We start from the raw sequence: 24,636 nt of genomic DNA, 5'->3' as shown, positions 1-24,636 counted from the left end.
CTATAAAGATTGAAAATAACATTATTTCAAGTTTTTCTTGAAAAAAACCCATGGAAAATTGAAAATGGCATAATTTACACAAGTTTTCAAAACAAAATACAAAAAAAAAAATTTTGCAGAATTTTTAGTACACAAGCCTATGGACAATCAATTGAACGTAAATCGAACGCAAATTTTGCGCGTCCTCCAAAATCTCACATAAGTTACGTTCGATTTGCAATCAATCGCAAAGCTTGCGCTTGATCTACGTTCAATTGATCAAACGCAACTTCTTCTTGCAACAGGATTGAACGTAACTTGCGTTAAATTGCAGATTTGCGTTTAATCGGAGGACTTACGCTCAATTTTGGGAGTTGCGTTCGATTTGCGTTCAATCGCAAGTTTCTTGCAACACCCCATTAGTATCTTGATAATCCCTCCCCCAGCTTTCGATATTTAATCGAACAATCAATCGACACTTTACGATATATTTTCGATCTCCTTATTTACAATAGGAGCAAATAATATGTGTTAATCACCAAACATGCATTTAATAGCCAGTCTCCTTGGTTGTAATCTTGATAATACTGATAAAAATATGAAATACGCCTATAGCCTATTGAAATAGGTCAATTGAGCGTTACAAAATTGGTAGAGCCTTGATCTCAGGGATAACCAGGAACTCAAATGCGAGAGGAATTCAAAGGCAACTTCATCATGATTATAATAACAACACTAACGACGAGAATGATAATAATAATAATGATAATAATAATAATGATGATGATGATAATATTAATGATGATAATAACAATCTTAGTAATGAAAATAACAATAATAATAATAATAATGATAATAATAATAATAATAATAATGATAGTAATAATAATAATAATAATAATGATAATAAATAATAATACTAATAATGCAGTTCTTCATATGACATTATGATATAACGTCCTTGCGTTGGATATTATTACCCTACGGCAGTCTTTTACAGCGAGGAAGCATTTCAAGGAACAAGTTCCTGCCAGGTACTCATTTACCTAACCTAGGTTGCGTGCAGCCCATTTCTTGCCGAAGGAAATTACACCATGCATGGCTGGAATGCGAACCCACGACCCTCGGTTTCAGAGTCAGAAGACTAAATTACTGGGCCACAACATCGCTCCACTATAATAAACGTGATCAAGGCGATTAGTTTCACGTATGAGCAGAACTATGGGAGGGAGAGACCCCTCCCTCCCCGTCTGCTATTTACACCCCCCTGGGCCCCCCTCTTCTCCATCTCTTTCTTCACCCCTCTTCTCCTTTCCCTCTTCCCCTTTCTCTGTGTGTATGTGTCTCTCTCCTTACCCCCACACTCTCTCTCTCTATACGCACAAACACACATACCACATTTCAAACACACACCCACCCGCACATACCTCAATATTACCTCTCAAACTTTCTCTCTTTTAGCTCCTCCTCTCTCATTACGTAATTTCTGCTTTAGACCAAAATTAACGACAGATGACGTGCGTCCGCGCAACAATCGCATCATTAGGATCCATCCCGCAATCTGAAAAACTAAACCTAATACTATTGCATGTGAGCGCAGTGAGCGAGCCTTTAGAAAGTTGCTTCCAGTCGTTTGAAATAATAGGCACAAAACGTGTCTATATCCCACTAATAAAATAATGCATATATTCAACAGGTCAGATACGAAAAATATATGTCAAAAACAAGTTCATCACGTTGACTGCAGCGTAATGTGAAACGCTGAACAATGATTCATAACTAGAATATGTAAATGGACATGAACCGGGACGTGAACATCATGCATAACTATATACCTGTATCTCACCCAAACTAAACAAGAGCCATGCAACCGAGATAGGTGATACGGCGGATGGGGGTTCACATCCCTTCCCGTTTTATCGGGGGGGGGGGGGGTAGCACCAATCAAATGAGTCATGTAATGAGTAATATCTAAATGTAATCTAAATTTAATCGTAAAGGAATCAATAGGATGCAATCGTCAACAATCGAATATGAAATAATTCTGATTGGGAGCTCAAAGGGTAAGGCAGTAATTTCGTGTTTCATTTGCTAAATGCTACTTCGCATACACATTTATGTAATTTTCTTTCTGATTTTTTTTCAGGGGAGGGGGAGAGAGTAGGTATTTATAGACCCCATCCCGGTCATGATTTTTAGATCGAGAACTCAAGAACTCATAATTCATTGGACTCTTTAAATGTAATATCATTAAAAGATTGTTGGTTTTTGTAAAATGCAGATTACATAATAGTTCTAATGTTGAGTTCTTTTTATGTTGGCGAACTCAAATTTCATTAGATTTTTCTTTGTTATTCAAAATATTTTTCTTTCATATGAGCAATTATTCACTGAAATCTAGCCATAAACTTAAAATTTTAATTGAAATCGCAAAATTGCCAAAATATGTATTATTGCAGTATGTATAAAACAAATGTGACCTAATTGCATCTCCGCCCTTTTCTCCCTATTTCCCTTCCACCATCATTTTCTTCTCCTCTCTCTCTCTCTGCCTCTCTTCTCTCTTCCACTATTTCTATTCCTATCTGCATTTCCTGTATCCACTCATCTCAGTTCGGATAAGTTTATTCTTATCTAATAAATGTGAACATTATATGAATGTAATTTTTATAATTCTAAGTTATCACATCTTGCCATTTGTCACACAAATCATTAAGACATTGTTCAGCATAACCGGATGTGATCCTCCCTCTCTCTCTCCATCTTCCTTCCTTTTTCTTGCTTTTCTCTTTTTCTTCTACATCTCACATTCCATTTATCAGCTCTATCTGTCTCTCTTTACAAACACACCCACTTAAACCCATATTCTTGTATTATTTTTTACAATCTAATATCAGGTTTAAATTGACATATTTCTTACAAACGAGAAAATCTAAAATGATCATTGTAACACATCTGGTATATTTACATGTACTTTGCATATTTTCCTATTTGATCAGTGAGCATCGATTTAAATTTATTTATTATATATTTTGTTACATATATGTCTATATTGAAATTTGTCCGTAGTACTATAAGTTATTTTTACCTTGTTATTGATGATTTTGTTTGAAATGTAAACTTTTGCAATTCGGCTTTTGCCGCAAAGAAAGTATTTTTAATAAACCATTTTGAATTGAATTGAATTGAATAGTCGTCCAGTTGCTGAGCCTCGGTCGTCAGATATGAAATAATATAATAATTCTAAGGGGCGGGATTGGCGTACTCGGCCCCTACCCTTGCCATTCATCTCATTTCTCTTCCAATGTCAGCGAAAATAAATCATGGCGAAACACCGAGCTGTCTTTTTATCACACAAATCTTTGAAGAAGTGCCCCCTGTTTGCCAAGCCTCCCCCGATGATTTCATGACAATCGCCGATAAGACACCAAAAAGCACCGACCCGTATCTCAAGTGTTTTGTTATATAGATCTGTGTTAAGTAAAAGCTTATTATCTTCTCATAAAATACCACATCGATAATGTGATCATTAAATCAATAGCTTCAGCAAATCATGTTCAGTCATATCCACAAGATTAAGAAATAAGAATATTTTGATATAGGGATAAGGGCCCTTTTACTTCTGTTATAAATTTGCGAATATCACAGTCGTCATAACCATTGCGCGTGTGTGTATACGCATGTGGCATATTAAAAGATCCAGTGCCATTTCTACAATTCTATTTCTGTCCTCACTCTTTTCATTCATGCATGAGTGATTGAAATTCTCCATTGTCAACCTGATTAAGCTACCTCATCGGGCCCCACGTTTTTTGATGTTAAGGCCTCTTTTGTGCAAACACAACGTATAAATGAAATAAATATAATTTCGGAATAAGATCAAAGTTCGCTTCAACACAAACATCTCTTATCTCAATAGGTCCTTCATAAAAACCACGATAGCGAGAAAATTATATACGCAATGAGGCAACCATACATTAAAATCAAGGTGGAGAATAATACATTCGATTCCTGGATTTTGCTGCGACAAGTGGTGTGGGAAATTTTATTCCGTTGAAAAGAAAATAGACGCAAAAACAAATTTAGGCCCCAAAGTGGAATTGGCTGGCGGACTATCTACCATGACTAATCATATTCCGCGTATATCTTGGATTCGGAGAAATATACATTGACAGGGAATTGAAACCTGTTATCCCGCCTGCCATTGATACTGAGGCCTTCTCTGTAAAGGGTCCAAGATCAAAAACAAATAAGTGAACTGCTTACATTTGCCGTTGACCGATCGGACGTCATTTTGTCTTTGGGAGATTGCCGATATGATACGAAGATCAGAGTCAATTAAATTTCAAACAAAATATACGCATATCCACATCAGGATGAAAGGGATGCAAACATTTGTTTTAAGCGCACTCTGAGGATATATAAGCTATTTTTGGACATTCTAACTGCCCAATACTACATCTGCGATCATTACACTGTGGATTTATCATTCGAATTACTTCAAAGATATTCATTATCTGACTTCTGCTGGGCACATGAGAAGAGCGAACTTCTTAGCACGAGCAAACCATCGACTACCACTGAGGAAATATTTGAAACAGATTTGTGATTAAAAACAAGATTATATCATTTCTCGTGTCATCCTGAAATAGTTCAGAATTCGGTTTGATGAATGAGTTAAAATGTGATTCGAGGAGAGGGAAACATGGCTCAGGAGACGATTATAACGGACCGCGTGCGATATCCCTCGGGAGTCAGCAGAAGGTCCCAACGGAGCAGAGAGTACAAGCTGGCATCGCAGAACTTGTGGGCTAAAGCTCTCTCGGTGGTCGGGGTAGGGATTCTGCTACTTCTATGTTACGCCATCTTCCCAGAGATGCCTCTCATTGTCGTCGGCGTCTGCACCATCTTCTTGGGACTGTGCACTCTCATCGCCGACCGCGTTATCAATAATAAATGTAAGAAGGGGCGACAGCAGGGACGTCGTGATGGAGGTCGTCAACGAAATGGGACCCGAGGTCGTAATCCAAGTCAGTCGGTGACGAATCAAGATCTTGGGAGTGCAACCTCAAATGATATTTGGTGAGGACGCAGTTTTTTAATGATGAATATAAAAGAAACCATTGGTGTTACTTTTCAGGACTATGAAAAAGAAGTAAAATTTGTTTTTTATAACAAATAATACTTTAACTCTATATCATACTCCACCGACAAAGAAATAAAATAAAAACATGTTCTTTTTTTCTTCAAAAGTTAAGATGTTAAACATAGATTTTATAAACTTGCGTATCCGACTGTTTGCTATGGTTAGTTCGAACCTTTAAACGTAAAATGTCTAATTATATACCAACATCGCGAATGTTAGGCTAGAAACTCATTCATGATTCAGCGAATATTTGCTATCATTTGTGTACAAAAAAGTTATAGCACTTAAAGAGTATATTTTCTGTACATTTTTTAAATCTTGGAACTACCAAAAACACTTGCGGTGTTCAATTGACATCGAGTTTGAATTATCCCAAGAAGTGAGCCTATACTAAAAATCAAGGACTTAATAGTTCCCTGTCTGAAATGAATTTTTTACCAATTGATATAAAGAGTGGAACTAAGCGAACTGTGTCATAGCCAAACCAGTAAAGGATATTCAGAGCAGATTATCTTTTCTGTAATCTTTTCTTAGAGAATCCCATTCAAACTTCTTCTTTTTTTACAACTGTTACGTAAGATTCGCTCAAATAGTGCGTATATAGGTAATTTACAATCCGGACAATGGGACAATTATTTACAGTCAGAAAGAATGATTGAAGAAACTATTCGGAGAAAACGAGAAAGCAAAATAAAAGCTCCAAAATATTACATGTCGATCATTACTTTAGTAGTAGCAGTAGTAGTAGTAGTAGTAGTAGTAGTAGTAGTAGTAGTAGTAATAGTAGTAGTAGTAGTAATAGTAGTAGTAGTAGTAGTAATAGTAGTATTAGCAGTAGTAGAGGTAGTAGTAGTAGTAGTAGTAGTAGTAGTAGTAGTAGTAGTAGAAGTAATGATAATGATGATGATGATAATAATAGTAATGATGATAATGATGATAATAATAATGATGATAATGATGATAATAATAGTAATGGTGATGATGATGATAATAATAGTAATGATGATAATGATGATAATAATAGTAATGATGATGATGATGATAATAATAGTAATGATGATAATGATAGTAATGATGATAATGATGATAACAATAGTAATGATGATGATGATGATAATAATAGTAATGATGATAATGATAATGATGATAATAATAACACTGATAATGATGGTGATGGGGTGATGATAACAGTCATAATAATGATGAAGATAATATAGTTTCATTTGTCGTAGAAGTGTAGGTTTAAATTTTGTGGCTCATGATACAACAAAGCTAAAGCAACAAACTGAACAATATTGTGTGTAAGGGAGCTTGAAAAAAAGTAATATCTAAATTATACGCCTACGGTAAAAGAGTATCAACATGATCAAAGGCCTGTACAAGTATAGGTAGCATATCGTAACCCTTCCACTTCAGTTTTCATTTCTGTGATTAGAAATATGTTCATATTTCGATAATTATCATTTCAAAAGAAAGAAAATCATCCGAATCAGATGTATATGTATAATAAGAAAGTAAATCCAATCAAGAACTTTTTTATTAACTGATAAAATCCAAATGAAATATTGAGTATGTGACATCATCGGCTCTCTCATTTTTGCTTGCTGACTAGAATGTGTAGGACCTATACAACTGTTTTGGTGAAAATCAAATCTTACATCTGATTTTCAGTGTGATGAGGGTTTTTTTTCTATCTATTTATGCAAATCCAATTACTTCCATAATTACATTGTTCTTGAAATTTTATTATTTCATCACAACTTGTTATGCTTTATCCCCCACCCCTTCATGCAGGACATGCCCGATGCCTTTAGAATGGCCCATCCCACCCTCGACGCCACCGCCCACCTATACACCAACCAACCCAATACCTTTAGATGAAAACATTGAACTTGGTCCGCCACCGTTTGAACCCCACCCTGCCCTCGGTCTCCCCCCTCCTCCTCCTCCTCTTACCCCTCCACCGCCTCTAACACCCCTACCCTCCCGTGAGAACGATCACGAAGTATGTATTTCATCGGAATCTGACGAAGGCGAGGATGATGACGCGGTGACCGAGCTACCGATCATGTTCCCGCTGCGAACCCGTCGACGATGTATCTCGACACCACCGCTGCCATCCTATGAAGAGGTCATTGAGGAAGATCGACGGACGGTAGCGTCAGCGTCGTCCATGCCGTCACTTTTATCGCGCGATTCAGCGTCAACGTCATCGTCGTCGTCGTCATCATCGGCTGATCAATCACAATCTTCTGGCGGAGACACGGCCGTGAGGTTACAGAACAATCTAGCGTCAGAGGCAGCTTTATCAAACGCATCATCATCGTCGTCGGGCATGCTTCCGATACTTGCGCAGGCTTCAAGGACAAGAGCTTCTAGTTTACCAGTGAGGACATAGCAAGTATACATCTCTTTGAATGGGAACTTATCTACAGAATGTTATACATTGAAACTTCTTGGAGTAGTGGATAGAAGGACAGCTAACATGATGAGTAGAATTCTGGTCAGAGTGATAGAGTTGGGATCAGTTAGGAACTACGAACGAGATGGAGTGCATTTATTTAATACGTATCTTGCCATAGTCCATTCAAATGCAAGGTTTCTGTAATAGTTTTTAGAGGTATAACAACAAGTGTATTTGTGTTGTGATGGGGGGGGGGGATAGTGATATGACGCCGTTGTCCAGTGGCAATATAACCGCCCCTGGTATTTACGCCGATTCTGTTTTCTAACTAAAGTCAACATGTACGCCAACATATCAGATGATACTATCCTCATAAAACGTCATTAAGGTATTTACTTGGTAATCGTTTGATCAAACAAGTTATTGATTGTAATCCAAGGGTGCGAAACATGGAGATGTTCACCTGACACTAAGTTTAAAAAAGCAAAAAGTTAGACAATTAAGGATGACGAAAAAAATAAAAAATAAAGAGATGTTCATAAACAATATGTTGTCAAGTCACACGCGACCAGCCAACCAAAAAAAAAAAAATAGCTGGGATCAAACTATAAAATATCTGATTTCTTAGCAAATATTATGGTATGAATGTTCAAAGAGTATAGCGGGAAATTATTAACCATGGTCATGGTTAACGTTCATGTCATAAGGCTGCTTTAATAGCAAAATCTATCCTGGGTAAAAATACAGTAATTAGATACGTGGGATTAGGTCTGGAGTTTCTGTGCTGTTCGAAGTAAATATGCGTGAATTTTTAAATCCCCAAATTGTTGGCAACTAGTTTTCTCAATATTTTCTGAATGTGTATGTACTAAAATTGATATAGCGTTGATGATAAGAAAACGCGTGATGTATAATCTTTGTACAAATAAATTTGTAAGGTAAGTGTTAACATTATAAGATTTTACATATACTACAGAGGGGGAGCGTTAGATATCTTAAAATGTAAAATTCAATTTTTTACAAGAATCACCGGATAACTGGTTGTGAAAATCGACCCGAAGATCATATTATTAAAATGTTGTTATATATACATGTAAGATGCATATACAAGATGTCTTATATTTATCGATCAAAGCTTTTAATGTTACCCGTAATAGTATTTGAATATTATGACATTCGATATCATTCATGCTGATTTATCAAATTATGAAAAAAAAAGAGATAACATGATCTTACTTTTGTATGTATTCTCAATTAAGTATATTTCTATGTAGCTGTTCATCACATGAATATTATATTGCGTATATGTTTATATTTTCTATGAAATTTATACCAAGATGTAAAAAATGTAAAAAGATATTTTTATATTCATATCATTTGATAAATAAATAAATACGAGCATCGAACTTTATCGTGCAAGGGTATCATATGTAATCATTGTCTTATAGCCATTAACAATATGAAAAAAAACGGGGAAGGATCGAATTACAAACCAAGATGTTAAGAAAAGAAATAACAGATGGGTTTTGAAGCGACTAAGATTAAACTATTAATCATGAAGGTAGTTAACCATAAGCATTGATGTAGTTATCATTTAACTCAATCATTATGGTTATATTCAATCTTAATTATTGTTAAAGGGGAATCCAGCCTTGGCCATAAAATATTGTGTTGGGAAGGAGAAAAATAAATCAAACAGAATGGTGAAAGTTTGAAAGAAATCGGACAAGCAATAAGAAAGTTATAGCTGCTTTAAAATTGAGATCACTAATACTATGTAGATTTCAAATTGGCAACTGGGTAAGTAAATTATGACAAGGGGCAAGGACAACTTTCCCATAGGCCATGTAATTTATCATCAGGGATTTGTGGTTTTCTCCCAAGTACCCATTCCCCTGGGGCAGTAATCTAAATATAACCCAGGTAGTATATTGTTTTATGTCCTCATGAAAGAAAAATATAATTTGAAATAAAACTTTTGGGAAAATTACATTTTAGCCATAATATGTATTGGAGTACATGGAAGAGTAGTCCTTGCCTTACAGCACTATGACATCCCATATGCAGCCAATTTGAAGTCTCCATGGATATAATGATTACCAATATTTACAACTTTTAAAAATTCATAACTTTCTTGTTGTTTGTCCAATATTATTCAAACCTACACCTATCAACTTGTCTGAATTTTCTTTTCCTTATAAAAACAAGTTTTTATTTGGGTTGGATTCCCCTTTGAGGTTATTAAGATTAATAATTCGTTATAACGAACTAATATTATTCGTTATATATTCGTCATCTTCCTTATGGATTCGTTATAGCGTATAAACCAACTTTGTCAATATCTTTATGACCCGTTCGCCTTTTCTATTTTCATTTTTCACAAATCTCTCTCCTCCTCTTTTCCATCTCCCATACTCTCCCACACACAAATGAACCCACACACCAAACAACACGCCGGTACATACATGTACACTCTCCTCTTTTGTTTCAAATTTTACTTGATTGTGTTCATTACACAGTACGTTATATAACCATGGAGCTACCTGCATGTACCTTTCTTCAACATAAACCTGGGCCTTATAAAGACTTACGAATGGAAATCCAACAATATCATACTTTTTTTTCTCCAGGAAATTTGCATGATGTCCTTTGAAAACAAAAAGAAGCACATTGATTATTTAAAGAAAACGATGGATGTATGATTATACGTCATATCTAAAAAATATTTTGAACAAATATGTATTTTAGATGTACACGTTGCTGGCTTTCCATACACTCTTAAGATAGTTGGGCAAAAAATGCCAAACTTTTAACCAACCCTGGGCAACATACTGTCCCCATAACTATTGGCTAAAATCTGCCCAAATTGGGTAATACAAATTAATAATTGGGTAACAAATTTGCTTAATTTGTGGAAGAGCCGTGGTGTAGTGGTTCTGACTCTCGCCTTGTAAACAGAGGGTCGTGTGTTCGAATCCCACCGCGGTCTAGCGTCCTTTGGCAAGGCGTTAATCCACACTTTGCCACTCTCGACCCAGGTGCTAAATGGGTACCCGGTAGGATGCGAAAGATATTGTATGTTTGATTTTGCCAGCGCCATAATGAGGCTGCGATGAATGCAAGGAATGCTCCCCAGGGAGTGGAAATTGTGCACTTTTCGTGCGGGATTGAAATGAATCCAATGACCGGGGTAATAATATGGTGTAACGCGCTTTGAGCCATTCTGGGAAAAGCGCTTTATAAAAATTCGCTATTATTATTATTATTATTATTAATTGGATAATAATTGCCCAGAATATATATATATTTTTTTCTATCATCATACATTACCCAACACAGTGGACAGTATGTTGCCCAACATTTTAAGTGTGTAGTTCGTTATACACGAACCTTCCTTCTACCTTTACAATGTCAGTCTCATGAGCCTGATACTAGTAAGTCGATTTCACGAGAAAGGCTCCAAAGACCATACAGACATGGGCCATACTTGAGAAATGAGCAACTGGAAAAACTTGTATTCCAAATTGTTTTTTGTGCTTTTACCGAATGCATGACACTGACATTCAGCCATTACATGCCTAATTATTATTTAGAATATTAAAGATAATCGGTATTTATTCAAAATGAATTTGATTCAAAATAATTTTAATCAAGATAAAATTTGATAAAAATCATTTATTATTTGACATAAGTATATAATAAACAAGTCTCCTTTCTTTTGTCAAATGACAAAAAAAAACAATCCAGGGATTTTAAGATGATGGTTCTGCAGTCCTATCTTCCATGATCTCTGAATATGATGGTAGTTTATCCTCCTCTTCATCCACACATCCATCATTCTCCACTACTATGGATGCACTCAGTGACGTCATAGGGACGCCATCTTGGAGGTATAAGGGGAAGACATCTGGTTGGTTGATGGTAGTTTGGTAGTCAGGGGGAGGGGATGCAAACGACAGACTACGCCCTCTATCATATACCGATGTCGCCCTGGGAAATAGCAAGAAGAGAACGAAAGAAAGAAAGAAAGAAAGAAAGAAAAAGAGAAATATTCAAATTCTCGTTAAAATTTTATCACAATCTTCGCATACAGAAGTTACAACCCAAACAAAGAAAATATGTCAAGCTATTGGCCTAAATAATAATGCATCCCAAAGGCGCATCATACTGCACAAACGATTATCATAACTCATTCATTCGAATACGATTTGGGCCATTCCTAACATAGCAGCTAGGAGAAATATCTCAGGCAACGCCCCCATAGAAATACAAACATCGAACTTGAAGAATAAATATTTGGTGGTCACTTTTGGCAGTTCACCAAGGAGAAACCCCTCGTACATGTCGTAATATGATGAATCTTATCAAGTAAATAAAGTCACCTGACAAATGTGAGTATTGACTTAGTGGCATGTAGGCCTATAACCAAATTGTATTTGGTTTGATTTTTAGAGGTGTGTTTTCTACAAAAAAGGCCCATCAGAGTGATACCTCCATGGTCAGCCCTAGGGTAAAAAGGGGGGGGGGGGGAGTCTTGCTATACCGTATGTTGATATTATCACTATCAGCGAATGTACTGTGCGCTTAATTAAACAATTATCATTGTCAGAGGGATGGGTATAATTTTTAAGAGGGGTTGCTGGTTTAAGAAAAATATTGTCAAGTCCCCCCCCCCAAAAAAAAAAAAAGAGGGGGGTCACTCAGAAATGAAGATGATTCTTGTCAAATTACTGCATTTTAACTTACCAACCAGATTTTCAAGGCGTGTTGCCTATGGTGTATAACATACGCACCATGCAGCCACTATGCATTCATTGTCTTTTATGTATCCCAATTAACTTGCACAATGGATTTTAAATGTATTCCTCTTTAACTACTTGTGCTTACTATTAAGGAATTCCTTAAATGATTATTGATATTATTGCATTTTTTCAATTTTCTTGTTCCTTAATGATAACTAATTCTTATTTAACCAGGGTAGCCACTTCAGCTCTAACGAACTGTTCTCCCAGCAAGCCCTGTATAACATAATGTTATTATTATCCTTCTCAATCATGTCCATTCTAATACGTCGAGCGCCTGACAGAGGGTCCCGTTTTTAAAGTCTTTGGTATAACTCGGCCGCGGATCGAACCCACAAGCCCCCGTTCATGAGGCGGACGATCGTCCACTGTGCCATTATGCTTCTATAATGTTACTGTTGCACTTCTTTCGCCATGTGAGCGGTTCGTAAGTTACGAATGATTTTACGCACAATCATCCTTTCTTGTACTGATATATCCGGGTGTAGATGGACTTTGTACATTATAACATGTTCAGTCGTGGTACAGTCGTGCGTAACTATGAACAGTTTTAAGGAACTGCTACCTGATATAAGGTTTCGTTACTGTTTTATTTTGTCTTTTTTTCTCTCTCTTTTTTTTTTTTTTTTTTGGGGGGGGGGCTTCCTTCTTGAATTATTTCTCATCAGTATAAAGTAGGGGGTGGTATTGTCACTATTATCCTTAACAATATCATTATTTCTACTGTCTATATTATCATTATTATGAATATTAAAATTATCGTTACTTAATTATTGTTATGACCATCATCATGATCACTGGCGGATCCACGGGAGGGGGGCACGAGTCGGCTGTGCCCTCCCCTTTGAGAGGCACAATAACAATTTGTAATGTAAAAATGCTGTTAGAACACAATTGTGTCCTCCTCCCTTTTGAAAGTGAAGACCTTTTTTTTGCTTGTCAAATTTTTTATGGGGAAAATGCGCCCCCTCCCTTTGGAAAATCCTGGATCCACCTCTGATCACGATCAATGTCATTATAATCACCATTTTCATGAGTATTTTTTTCATCGCTATATAAATAAGTCTTTTATTGGTTTTTATGCTTCCCATTCCTTCTGTTGTCTCCCTCCATTGAACTAATAATCCATTATCTCCCTGTACTTTTAAATATTCAAACAAATTATTCACCACCTCACCGATGCACGAATTCTTTCATCAGTCTACAATCGTCTGGTAGTCCAGTCAATATAGGGTTTGACCCACCACTAATTGCAACACGGGATATTCCACTGCAATGCTTTCCAGAAAGGTCCCCTAAACAACATACTAAAAGTACAAAAAATCCAAGCAGTGGAAATTTATGAAATTTGCATATTATGCAAATTTGCCATAAAAAGTTAGAATAATAAGGAAAATAGCCCAAATATTACAAATCAAGTGTCCAAAACAATTCAAAAATTCATGATAAATAACTGTATTTAATGTTTTTTTATCAAAAAAGTGCAAACAAATCTACCTCATTTGCATAATATGCAAATAAGCATCCTTATATGTAAAAATGTCACGATATTGTGATTTTTCTCTTATTGACTGGTTGAAAATTTCATTAATGTTGACATTTACATGCTGCTATTACTAAGGACGTTGAACACATTTATATTCAGCTTATTGTCTGTAGTGTAATTTGCATATTTAGCAAATAAAAGCATCTAACATGTTATAAATATTAAAAAAAAAACACTGGTGATACATCTCTCAAAAATGGCAAGTAGATTATCTATTGAGATTTGAATATGGCAATGCCTTACAGGAAGGTTTCCTAAACACCATATTAATAGTCCTAAAATAAACAAGCATAGGAAAATCACAAAATTTGCATTTCATGCAAATTAGCCATAATAATTTGCAAATAATAATAATAGGCATTTATATAGCGCCATCTATCTAGAAATATTCTATTCCGAGGCGCACAAGAAAAGAAAGAAAGTTTGGATGAGTGTCAAAGTGCCAATAACTAATACTGTTAGAAAAGATAAGACTTCAGTTTGGATTTAAAGGTCTCCAGTGATGGTATAATTCTTAAATTTAACGGCAAATTATTCAAGAGAGAAGGTGCTGAGGCAGAGAAAGCTCGCGCACCATATGCTACCCGTGTCTTGGGAGTCTTAAGAAATAAAGAAAATAATCCAAATATTGGAAATCAATTGCAGAAAACAATATGAATTGAACTAAAGCTTATACGTTTTACAATTCTTTTTTAATAAAAACAAATTGTAAATAAATCTACCTCATTTGCATATATATGAGCATCCTTATACGGAAAAAAATCCAGAAATTTATATTTTAAAAATCCAGAAATTTTGATTTTTCTCACAAAAACAGTAGTTAAAACATTTCAGTCTAGATCAATATGATGTGATCACTATATGCCCAATACATTAATAATCAGCTTAATATCTGAAATGAGGGTTTCCAGAGGAATAAACCTTTCAGTAATTATGGTACGACTGAGAAAGTTCTTCTGGAGGAATGCTGACTTCAATAATGTCATGCAGATGTACTGTCGTGTTGGGATCGGTTCGGTGATTATTGATGGGAAGCGTAATGAGGAAACTTGAAGAAACTTAAGCAGTTCAATATCACAAAGTATCTATTCATCAATATTCAGCTACAGTTCGGAGTACATGAAGATCCAGAGTATATCAGGTGATGAATATAAAATAATTTAGAAGTATCAGATTGAGATTCGACGTGAAGATAAATTAATACTGGATGGACATCTAAGTCTTGAAGTCAGTCAGTCAGGATCAGTGTGGGTCTAGTATTCTATCGTATTATTCTCTTCTCTCTAATAATCAAGAAGTCTTATTTATATCATTAGTTTCGGGGGTGTAACAATTTAAGGTGGGAGTGATCTAAACTTGATCTGATTGGTCGACAGGTAACTGTCTATCAAACTTTCTCTGGTATAATGGGTGTGGTGATGCTCTGTGCAAGTGACTGGGGCTGGAGTGTGAGTCATACTTCTTCCATGAAGTTAGCTGACGTCACTGAGGGTTGGTCCTATAATGGTCAAGGTTTAGGAGTTAAATGGTATTGGGGGTTTAGGAATTCTTAGATGACATTGGAGGAGTTTGTAAACAAGTGAAGGTGAATGACTGAAAGGATAAAATGAAGTTAAATACATACTACATAACATCCCCTTTCTTTGGAAAATGAGGCTCCTCTCCTCATTTGGGAAAAAATGTATACAATTAGATTACAAAAGTTATTTTGAAAAGTGAGTGAAACCAGAATAGTGTATCTCAATTGTCCACTGTACTTTCACTCTCTCTCACACTTACTATTTATACTAAGAGGATTAAACTTATTCTACATCTTAACTAATTTCAACTTAAACTAAAGATATAACTAACACATCGAATACTGGTACATTCACAGAACTTAAAAAAAACAAAATATATTGAAATAAGTAACACACAAGTAAATTAATCAACTGATCAACCAATAATGATAATATATACATTAACTCGTGCAGACTTATGCACTTTGAAAAAAAATATTATTAAATCAATGTTCATTAATTACATAGTACAAACTCCTTCAAATTAAACGAAGAATACAGATTAATTCCACTCTAACTATAGCACTAAATTAGTTCAAGCAATAACAGTAATAACAAGAAAAAAATGTATGCTATATAAATCTTAGCATCTGATCAACATGATAATTAGCGGAAAGTTAACAGGTGCGCTCTAGAATTGACAGTTTCTCTATGTTAGGAAGGCCTAATATGTACTTCAAATGAAGCAATCAACATAGACTTCAATTATTACTATCATTCCTATCCTGTTGGAGAATATCTTTCCTTATTCGTGTTATAAAAGAACAAAATAAACAAGTACTTTCAAACTTGATAAATATCATCATATGACAAGTATAAATTCAAACTTATCTTGGTTATCAACCTTGCGATGATAAATATTTGTTCAATAAAATATATACTGTTCTAAACTTAAGTAAACACATTATAACATTAAACATTAAGCAATTACTATTCACATCAAATACAATTGTCTGAAAAATCTGAGTCAGATCATTTGGTCAGTAGGCCGCAGTAAACTTTAGTGGTCTCGATGGGGTTTAGAGGTCACAGGGCAATTCTTTGTAATGGTCATTTATGTCATTAATGTCATTGTACTTGTCAAATAGTCTGGATATTGTAATAAAACAGGTGGATTGGGGCACAACTTGCCTCGTGTTGAGGATTGGTTTTTCTAAGGGTCTGTTCACACTTGTAAGATTTCAGACAATAGTGATGTTACCAAAGTAGTTTCTATACATTCCACAACAATATTATATAAATCAATCAATTTGTGAGCGGTGGGCGTCCTCATCATTGGGAAATGTGCTTCTATTTTCACTTCTATTTCCGAAGTATATTTATGTCATAGGATTACGCACCAAATCTTCTATATGAGTTTCACTCCTAATTTGCTCCGATAATATTTTAATGGTTATTTTCAAGTACATTCAAACTTGATTTGAACTCATGCTATACACAAAGCGGCGAAATACTAAAAGAAAATAATAAAAACCAAAATAAAATCGTATTTCTTGACACATCTGGCCTATGTGTAGTCCAGTATCATTCATCACTGGAAAATTCTTTGCTTTACATGTTAATGTTAACCAACTACAACACCATCATGATTTTGATTGAAACATAAAACATTCTCGCTTCGTAATATCATCTCCCTTGATTACATCACATCCAAATGTTGTTTGAGAAATAATGAAATATCACATATTACATTAACTTGGTTAATCCTTATCTAGCTCGGTATTCTTTGGAATTGTCAATGTCAATGACTTCGTCTCAAGTCAAAAAGGTGGTTTAATTTTCATCATGGTAAATTTTAATAATCTGGCTAGAGACAGTGTTTGTAAAATTTTGGAATGTTGTTAATACAAAGGTCAAATCAAAAGGTTAAAGATGGTGGTATTATAACAAATTAATGAAACTGTGTACACTGAAAATACATATACACATGTACATGTTACGGACACTAAATTAAATGTAGCCTCTCGCACTCTCTCATGCCAGTGGAACAATAAAGAAAATGGTTTCACTTACCGATCAGAGATGAAGAAGATATTAAAAATGATTAAGATAGAGTATAATGAATAGCACAATTAAAGTAATCTCCAGTGTTCTTATTCATGTATATTCAGGGAAGAGTCTAAGTCATTCATTATATATAGTTGGGAATTTGTTGTCTCAGTGGTGGTCTGCGTCGTTGACGTTGACGATGGCGTCTTGTCACGTTTCCAGTTAGTGTCATTGTCATCTGTGTTGTCATCGATGTCCTTGTCCTATTGTCCCTCCGTCTATATCGTCCGTCTGCTCTTCCGTCTGTTCATCCGTCTGTGTGTTTCTGTAGTGCGGTAATTGTAGTCGTTGATTTTTGTCATCCAATGTAGCTCAGGTTCTAACAGGGCCAGTGCTGACACTCGTAGGATAGATAATATCTTAACTTAACTTTCTTTTCATGGGAGCAATTCTCAGTCTTTTCTCGAAGCACATATCCATGATAAAAATTAAGTGTTTCTCAATTAGAGACCCGGGTTCTCCGCCATGTCGTGTTGGGATCGGTTCGGTGATTATTGATGGGAAGCGTAATGAGGAAACTTGAAGAAACTTAAGCAGTTCAATATCACAAAGTATTTATTCATCAATATTCAGCTACAGTTCGGAGTACATGAAGATCCAGAGTATATCAGGTGATGAATATAAAATAATTTAGAAGTATCAGATTGAGATTCGACGTGAAGATAAATTAATACTGGATGGACATCTAAGTCTTGAAGTCAGTCAGTCAGGATCAGTGTGGGTCTAGTATTCTATCGTATTATTCTCTTCTCTCTAATAATCAAGAAGTCTTATTTATATCATTAGTTTCGGGGGTGTAACAATTTAAGGTGGGAGTGATCTAAACTTGATCTGATTGGTCTACAGGTAACTGTCTATCAAACTTTCTCTGGTATAATGGGTGTGGTGATGCTCTGTGCAAGTGACTGGGGCTGGAGTGTGAGTCATACTTCTTCCATGAAGTTAGCTGACGTCACTGAGGGTTGGTCCTATAATGGTCAAGGTTTAGGAGTTAAATGGTATTGGGGGTTTAGGAATTCTTAGATGACATTGGAGGAGTTTGTAAACAAGTGAAGGTGAATGACTGAAAGGATAAAAGGAAGTTAAATACATACTACATAACAGTACTTTGGACAATCATACAACTGTCTGTACAGAAATCCGACAAGTCGAGCATAGGAGATTGAATGCCAATCAAGAGGACTTTAACAAGAACCACACCGTTACCCATGTCTTCTTCCGACACAATTTGCCTCAATGAGACAATGGACATAAGTTGTGTCGGAAGATGTCAAGAGTTTTAGAGAAAGGCTAGGAATGCTTGCGCATGTTAGAGCTCCAAAAGCATCAGTAAAGTAAAACTCTGAATTGCTTTAATGCATTAAAGAGGACCATAAGAGGGTTTGTAGACAAACCTATAATACATAATTTGTTGACCGGATTGACAATGATCCAGGCTGTAATAATTAGCATGTTGGGAGCCCTTAATATCATGTGCTATGACTACATTGGAATAGCATTATTAAAGGAAGGCAAAAGATTTTTAGTCTTAGTATTCACCACTGATCATGATGATGATGACGCTGCTCTACATGTCCTGGGACCCAGTCCTGACCCAGACATGGCCAGATAACATATTGTTTAATCAAGCAGGTGTAGCAAAATACTGAAGAAATTGTTAAAGAAAACAACCTGCATGAAGCTACTAGGCCAGATGGAATCTCTGCTACACTTCTTAATGAGACTACTCATCAGATCTTACCTGCCATAAGTTTGCTTTTCCTGGCCTCCCCTTATACGGTGAAATTTCAAGAAAGTCTAAGTCGTTCCCATCCAGATAATAAAGGGTTGTCTGCTCTAACAAACTACACACAACTTAAAATAATGTGCTTTGTTCTTGCCAATCCCATCATCTTTTCAGACTCACAACGCGGCTTTAGGAAGCGAAGAACATATTTCCTTGAATATAAATTATATTTGGATAAATTTGAATGCTTAATAGTGATAGCAGCATATCAATTTTAAAAACTGAAATGTTTTCACTGCAGTCAATGTGAAAACTCAAAATTTCTTGACATTTTCCATATGAGGATACTTATTTGCATAATATGCAAATGAGGCAGATTTTTTAAATAAAGACATTGTTGAACTTGTTTATTCATCATTAACTTTTGTTCAAATAACTTGCTGTGGACATTTAATTTGTAATCTTTGCATTATTTTCCTTATTTTTTATTTTTTCAATGGCAAATTTGCATAAAATGGAAATTAATTTTCAGGCATTGGGATAAATTTTCATGCCTAGTGATAGTAGCAAATTAATGTCAACATTAATGAAAGGTTTCCTGCAGTCTATATGAGAAAAATCAAAATATCTTGACATTTTTTCCATATAAGGATGCTTATTTGCATAATATGCAAATGATGTAGTTTTTTTGTGCACTTTTGATAAAAAACATTGAGTTCAGTTATTTATCATGAATTTTCATTCAAATTAAATTGTTTTGGACACTTAATTTGTAATCTTTGGATTATTTCCCTTCTTTTTCTAAATTTGTATGGCTAATTTGCATAATATGCAAATTTCATAAATTTCCACTGCTTGGATTTTTTGGGACTTTTAGTATGTTGTTTAGGGGAACTTCCTCAAAAGCATTTCAGTGGAATATCTCGTGTTGCAATTAGTGGTGGGTTACCCCCCCCCCCCCTATTCTGGCTAGATTGACTGGACTATGGTGATCGTAAAACGTTTAAATTCACTGTCATAGATGGCGTGCTTTCGAGACGAGGACTGGGGTCGTTGTGTTTTTCTCTGTGCGATCGCAAGGAGTGCATTCGACGTTCACAGGATTATTGAATTTTGAAAATTGTTCTGTCAAACATCATTTTTTAATGAAACAATGATGATTTCAAAAACAACAACGCTGTACAGCGCTGTATGTGCTGAATTAGCATTTTATTTTTTACAGTGTATATACATATATGGATGAGTGTTTGTGTGTGGGGTGGGGGTGGAATGCGTGTGCGAATGTGTTTGGCTGTAGGTGGCCCGTGAGTATGTATTGAGGGTGTATGCATGAGTAGGCCTACATTATATAGTTCAATTGTGTAGAGATAAGTATTGTAATCTGTAGCTGCATTGCTATTCGCTTTGTTTACCATCACCTTTTTACGTTATTCTGTAAACGTGTAACATTTTGAATTAGTCTATTGTATACATAAGTTTGTATCTATGAATTTGTTATATCTGTATATATTATGTATATCTACTTTGTAATTAAAGGGCCCCAACGAAAACCAGTGTTTGTACTGATTGGGCCACCCTTTTTAAATATGTGAAATAAATAAATAATAAAATAAATAAATAAACAACAGGAATCAGTCTTGGAACTTAACGTCCAACATGTCCAAGTTGCATACTGTATACCTCACCTTTCAACGAAAGTGTTGCCAAGGTGTCTCTTACTTGCCCGTGATGTTGGTGACAATTTTTTCCGTAAGGCATATTAGTATAATACTCGTTTCCCTGTCATATTGGATTTATTATTATTATTTATTTTTTTAGGGGGTAATTTTTATTCTTTTTTTAATCAATATGCTTTTTGTGTTGTTTGTCGTATAGACTTAGATATTAGAAATATAGATTCCCTCCACCCTGCTCTTGACTCATGAGTGCAACAGCGGAAGACCTGGGAAGAGTTTCTTTATCAAGGGGTGTAGATTGCAACCCTGTGTTTATATTGATCGTCACCAGTATTCAAAACACTGACTCACCATATCGCGGTATCTCCGCCAACAGCCTCCTCGTCACTTTGTCCAAACCGTCGACGATGTCGCTCAGATTTAGTCTGTAAGAACAGCGCGAAATCGAGCAGGATGAGGAAGATCCCGAAGAAGATTCCAGTCGAACCTATAAACACCAGATAGCTGGCAACACCCAATGATTCAGACACGAAGATAAGACTTATACTGACGAAGAGGATGCAGGATGCTCGGAACTGAAGCTTTGTACAGCAGCATTTGCGGATGGAACGTCGTGCTCGTTGAAGAGTTGGAGAGTTCCTTGTATTAAACGAGGTAACACTGTCTCCGGCCATTCTCGATTCAGTTTAGTCCTCGATTCGCATCGTAGATATATTTTTGTCCGCGGTTTTCAACTCGTTGCTATATGAATAGTCCTCGTGCAATATCCAATCGATATATCTGTCTATCAAATTAAGAAAAATTTCCTTTCATTACAAAAATTCTTGATCTGAGGATGACATAAAGTGTAAATCATCGAAGGGAAAGCTCATTTTAGCTGATGTTGATCGTGATAGATACGAATATCACCGGTGAACTCCGGCCTCATAATTCCTCAAACAAAACTTGTTCTGAGATTTTCTATTCAAACTTTTGAAAACATTTCCAGTTCCGTTACATGTTGTTGAATTATCTGCTCCTCCTAAACATCTTGGACTTTTGCATGCAATATGCAAATGCTTTGAAATTTTACTGAGCTTGATTCCGTATTCTTCACTCTTTCCCTGACGTATACCTCCTCAGACAGATATTTAGCAATTTCAAATGTTCGAATAAAGTAAATGATGACGTCATAATTAACTTCCATACAATGAATAAGCTCACTCAGCAGTCCCCATGGAATCTGCAACTCTTTTTTGGCAACTACAGCATTGTATAAACGTCAACTTACAGACAGATAGTCCACAAACCTAGTTTAATCTTATTTGATTAAACTGTATTTAAAAATGATCTTTGGACCTTTGTTTGAGTAGTATTTTGTAACCCTTCGTGTCGTCCCTTACATGTATTCAGACTTTATGAGTGGGGAAGGGGGGGGGGGTGGTGGTTGCAGAAAGATGACGGATCGAAGTTTTATTTGACTTCCATGATAGTATCATGCAGAGTTACGTGAACATGTTGATTTTACTAGTATGTTTTTTAAACAAAGAATAAAATTCTTGAAATCAAGAAATACAGTTTTAATATTATTATTATTATTTTGTTTGGCGTCACCTGTGCCTGGGAGGCGAAAAGCGAACTGAATCACTACGACCCGCAGGTCTCTCCTCCCGATATAACTGATTGGGGGGAATGCAGGTGGACCACTACACCGGGGTTTCCCCCTACTCTTATACGAATAGTGCAGTGGGTTCTTAAACGTGCAAAGGTGGTGACTCTCCTCTACACGGGGCCTCCATTTAACGTCCTATCCGAGGGACGGAGTGTTTTCCATTGTAACATAGCCTGCATCTATGAAGCATGGGAGAGACGTTTACACACAACGCACTGGCTTCAGTCATCCGCCCGGGGTGGACTCGAACCCACGATCTTTGTTTCGACGGGCAGACGCGTTACCGACTGAGCCAACACCGCTCTCAATATCAATAATTTGATTTCTTTATTTCAATTTGTTTCTGTATTGAAAAAAAAGGAAATTCCTAATATGAAAAATTGTATTTTGTGATATCGAGAAATATTAATACTGTTGAAAGGGTTTGCCATACACAATTCACAAGACCCTCTCCCGTTTAAGGATAGTCTTCATACATTTTTTGTTTAATTTCAGAATGCAAATGGAAATATTTTGTAAGTTTTGTTTGAAGCTGATGCTATTCAAAGGGGTTGTGTAATATTGGCTTTATTATCATCGTCATCACAATCATCATCACAATCATCATCATCATCATCATCACCACCATTATCATCATCATCATCATTGCCATCATCGTCGCCATCATCATCATTATCATCATCATCACCATCATCACCACCATCATCACGATCATCATCATCATCATCATCATCATCATCACCACCATCATCATCATCATCATCACCATCATCGTCATCATCATCATCATCATCATCATCATCACCATCATCATCATCATCACCATCATCATCATCATCATCACCATCATCATCATCACCATCATCATCATCACCCCGGGCTGATGACTGAAACCTGCGTTGTGCGTAAACATGCACCTCCCTGTTCTATATAGATGTAGGCTGTGTTACAGTGGAAAACACTCCGTCCCTCGATAGTACGTCAAAGAGAGGTCCCGTGTCGAAGAGAGTCACCACTTTTGCATGTTAACATGGTTAAGAACCCACTGCACTATTCGTATAAGTGCAGAGGAAACCCCCAGTGTAGTGGTCCATCTGCGCCCCCCCCCCCCTCCTTCCTTTCATACCCGGAGGAGAGACCTGCGGGTCATAGTGATTCAGTTTATTTTTTGCCTCTCAGGCACAGGTGACGCCAAACAATTAAAAATAATGATCATTGTTATCAGCATTACCGCCACCATCATCGTCGTCGTCATAATCATCATTATCATTACCATCATCATTGTTGTCATGAGCATAATCTTCATCAGTATCCTCTTCCCTATCTTCATCTCCATCATCATCATCATTATCATCATCATCATCATCATCATAATCATCTTCATTATCAACATCGTCGTCATTCTCATACTTCCATTTTTTGTCTGTCTTTCTTTCGTCTACCATTAGACCTATAGCTATCCCAGTGTTTTTTTTCTCTCTCTGTACAGCTCTTCCTATCATTTTCTGCCGGTCTCAGTGTCTTCAGACTGCTTATCCTTATTCAATTTTATGTTTGAAAAAGTAAGATCACACGTATAAATGCGGGAATATATAATATTCATGTTTTTGGCCTTCATCATATTTACATAGTACCATCGCGTCACCGTCGCGTCGTCGTTATCATTATTATCACACTATACTTTTCCAAAGTCTAGAATTAAAACAAAGAAATAAATTGAAGTGGTTTCGACACCATTACTAAAATAATTACTAATATCTTTAGCATAATCGTGACATATGAGAGAAAAAATGTAATACATTTGGCAAAATGGAAGAGGAAAGCAATGAGGAACGACATCTGGAGCTATGGTGCACATCGTATTAATTGAGGATAAGGCGCTGGAATTTTTAATCAAAATAGATTTTACTTTAAATAATTGTCATTGCTTTTACAATTAAGTGTTTTTCGACAAAAAGGGTTATATCTGTTACCGTTATCATGTATTTGTTTTTCTATCTACAAAAATATAATAATGACTACACAATAGTCGATACTTAAATACATTGTAATGCTGTTAAGTATTAAACTGCAATGGCAGAAAGAAGCTGCTGAAAAC

At 35.9% G+C, this 24,636-nt stretch overlaps 2 protein-coding genes across 2 annotated transcripts; one reads left to right on the top strand and one right to left on the bottom strand.

Annotated features, from left to right (window-relative positions):
* The first annotated feature begins 3,749 nt into the window (after window positions 1-3,749).
* Window positions 3,750-8,075, top strand: LOC129270601 (uncharacterized). The gene is made up of 2 exons (XM_064105962.1): window positions 3,750-5,061; window positions 6,920-8,075. Exons 1-2 carry the CDS (start codon window positions 4,685-4,687, stop codon window positions 7,521-7,523), a joined length of 981 nt encoding a protein of 326 aa, XP_063962032.1. The 5' UTR covers window positions 3,750-4,684; the 3' UTR covers window positions 7,524-8,075.
* LOC135155761 (uncharacterized) lies at window positions 7,904-22,143 on the bottom strand. The gene is made up of 2 exons (XM_064105963.1): window positions 21,239-22,143; window positions 7,904-11,519 (listed from the first exon to the last, which is right to left on the bottom strand). The coding sequence occupies exons 1-2, from the start codon at window positions 21,559-21,561 to the stop codon at window positions 11,282-11,284; spliced, it is 561 nt and encodes a 186-aa protein (XP_063962033.1). The 5' UTR covers window positions 21,562-22,143; the 3' UTR covers window positions 7,904-11,281.
* Between the last annotated feature and the right edge of the window lie 2,493 nt (window positions 22,144-24,636).

Source organism: Lytechinus pictus, chromosome 10 (assembly GCF_037042905.1).
Source record: "Lytechinus pictus isolate F3 Inbred chromosome 10, Lp3.0, whole genome shotgun sequence".
Lineage (NCBI taxonomy): Eukaryota > Metazoa > Echinodermata > Echinoidea > Temnopleuroida > Toxopneustidae > Lytechinus > Lytechinus pictus.
The sequence above is the reverse complement of the archived record's forward strand: the minus strand, read 5'-3'. Positions and strand labels throughout refer to the sequence as shown.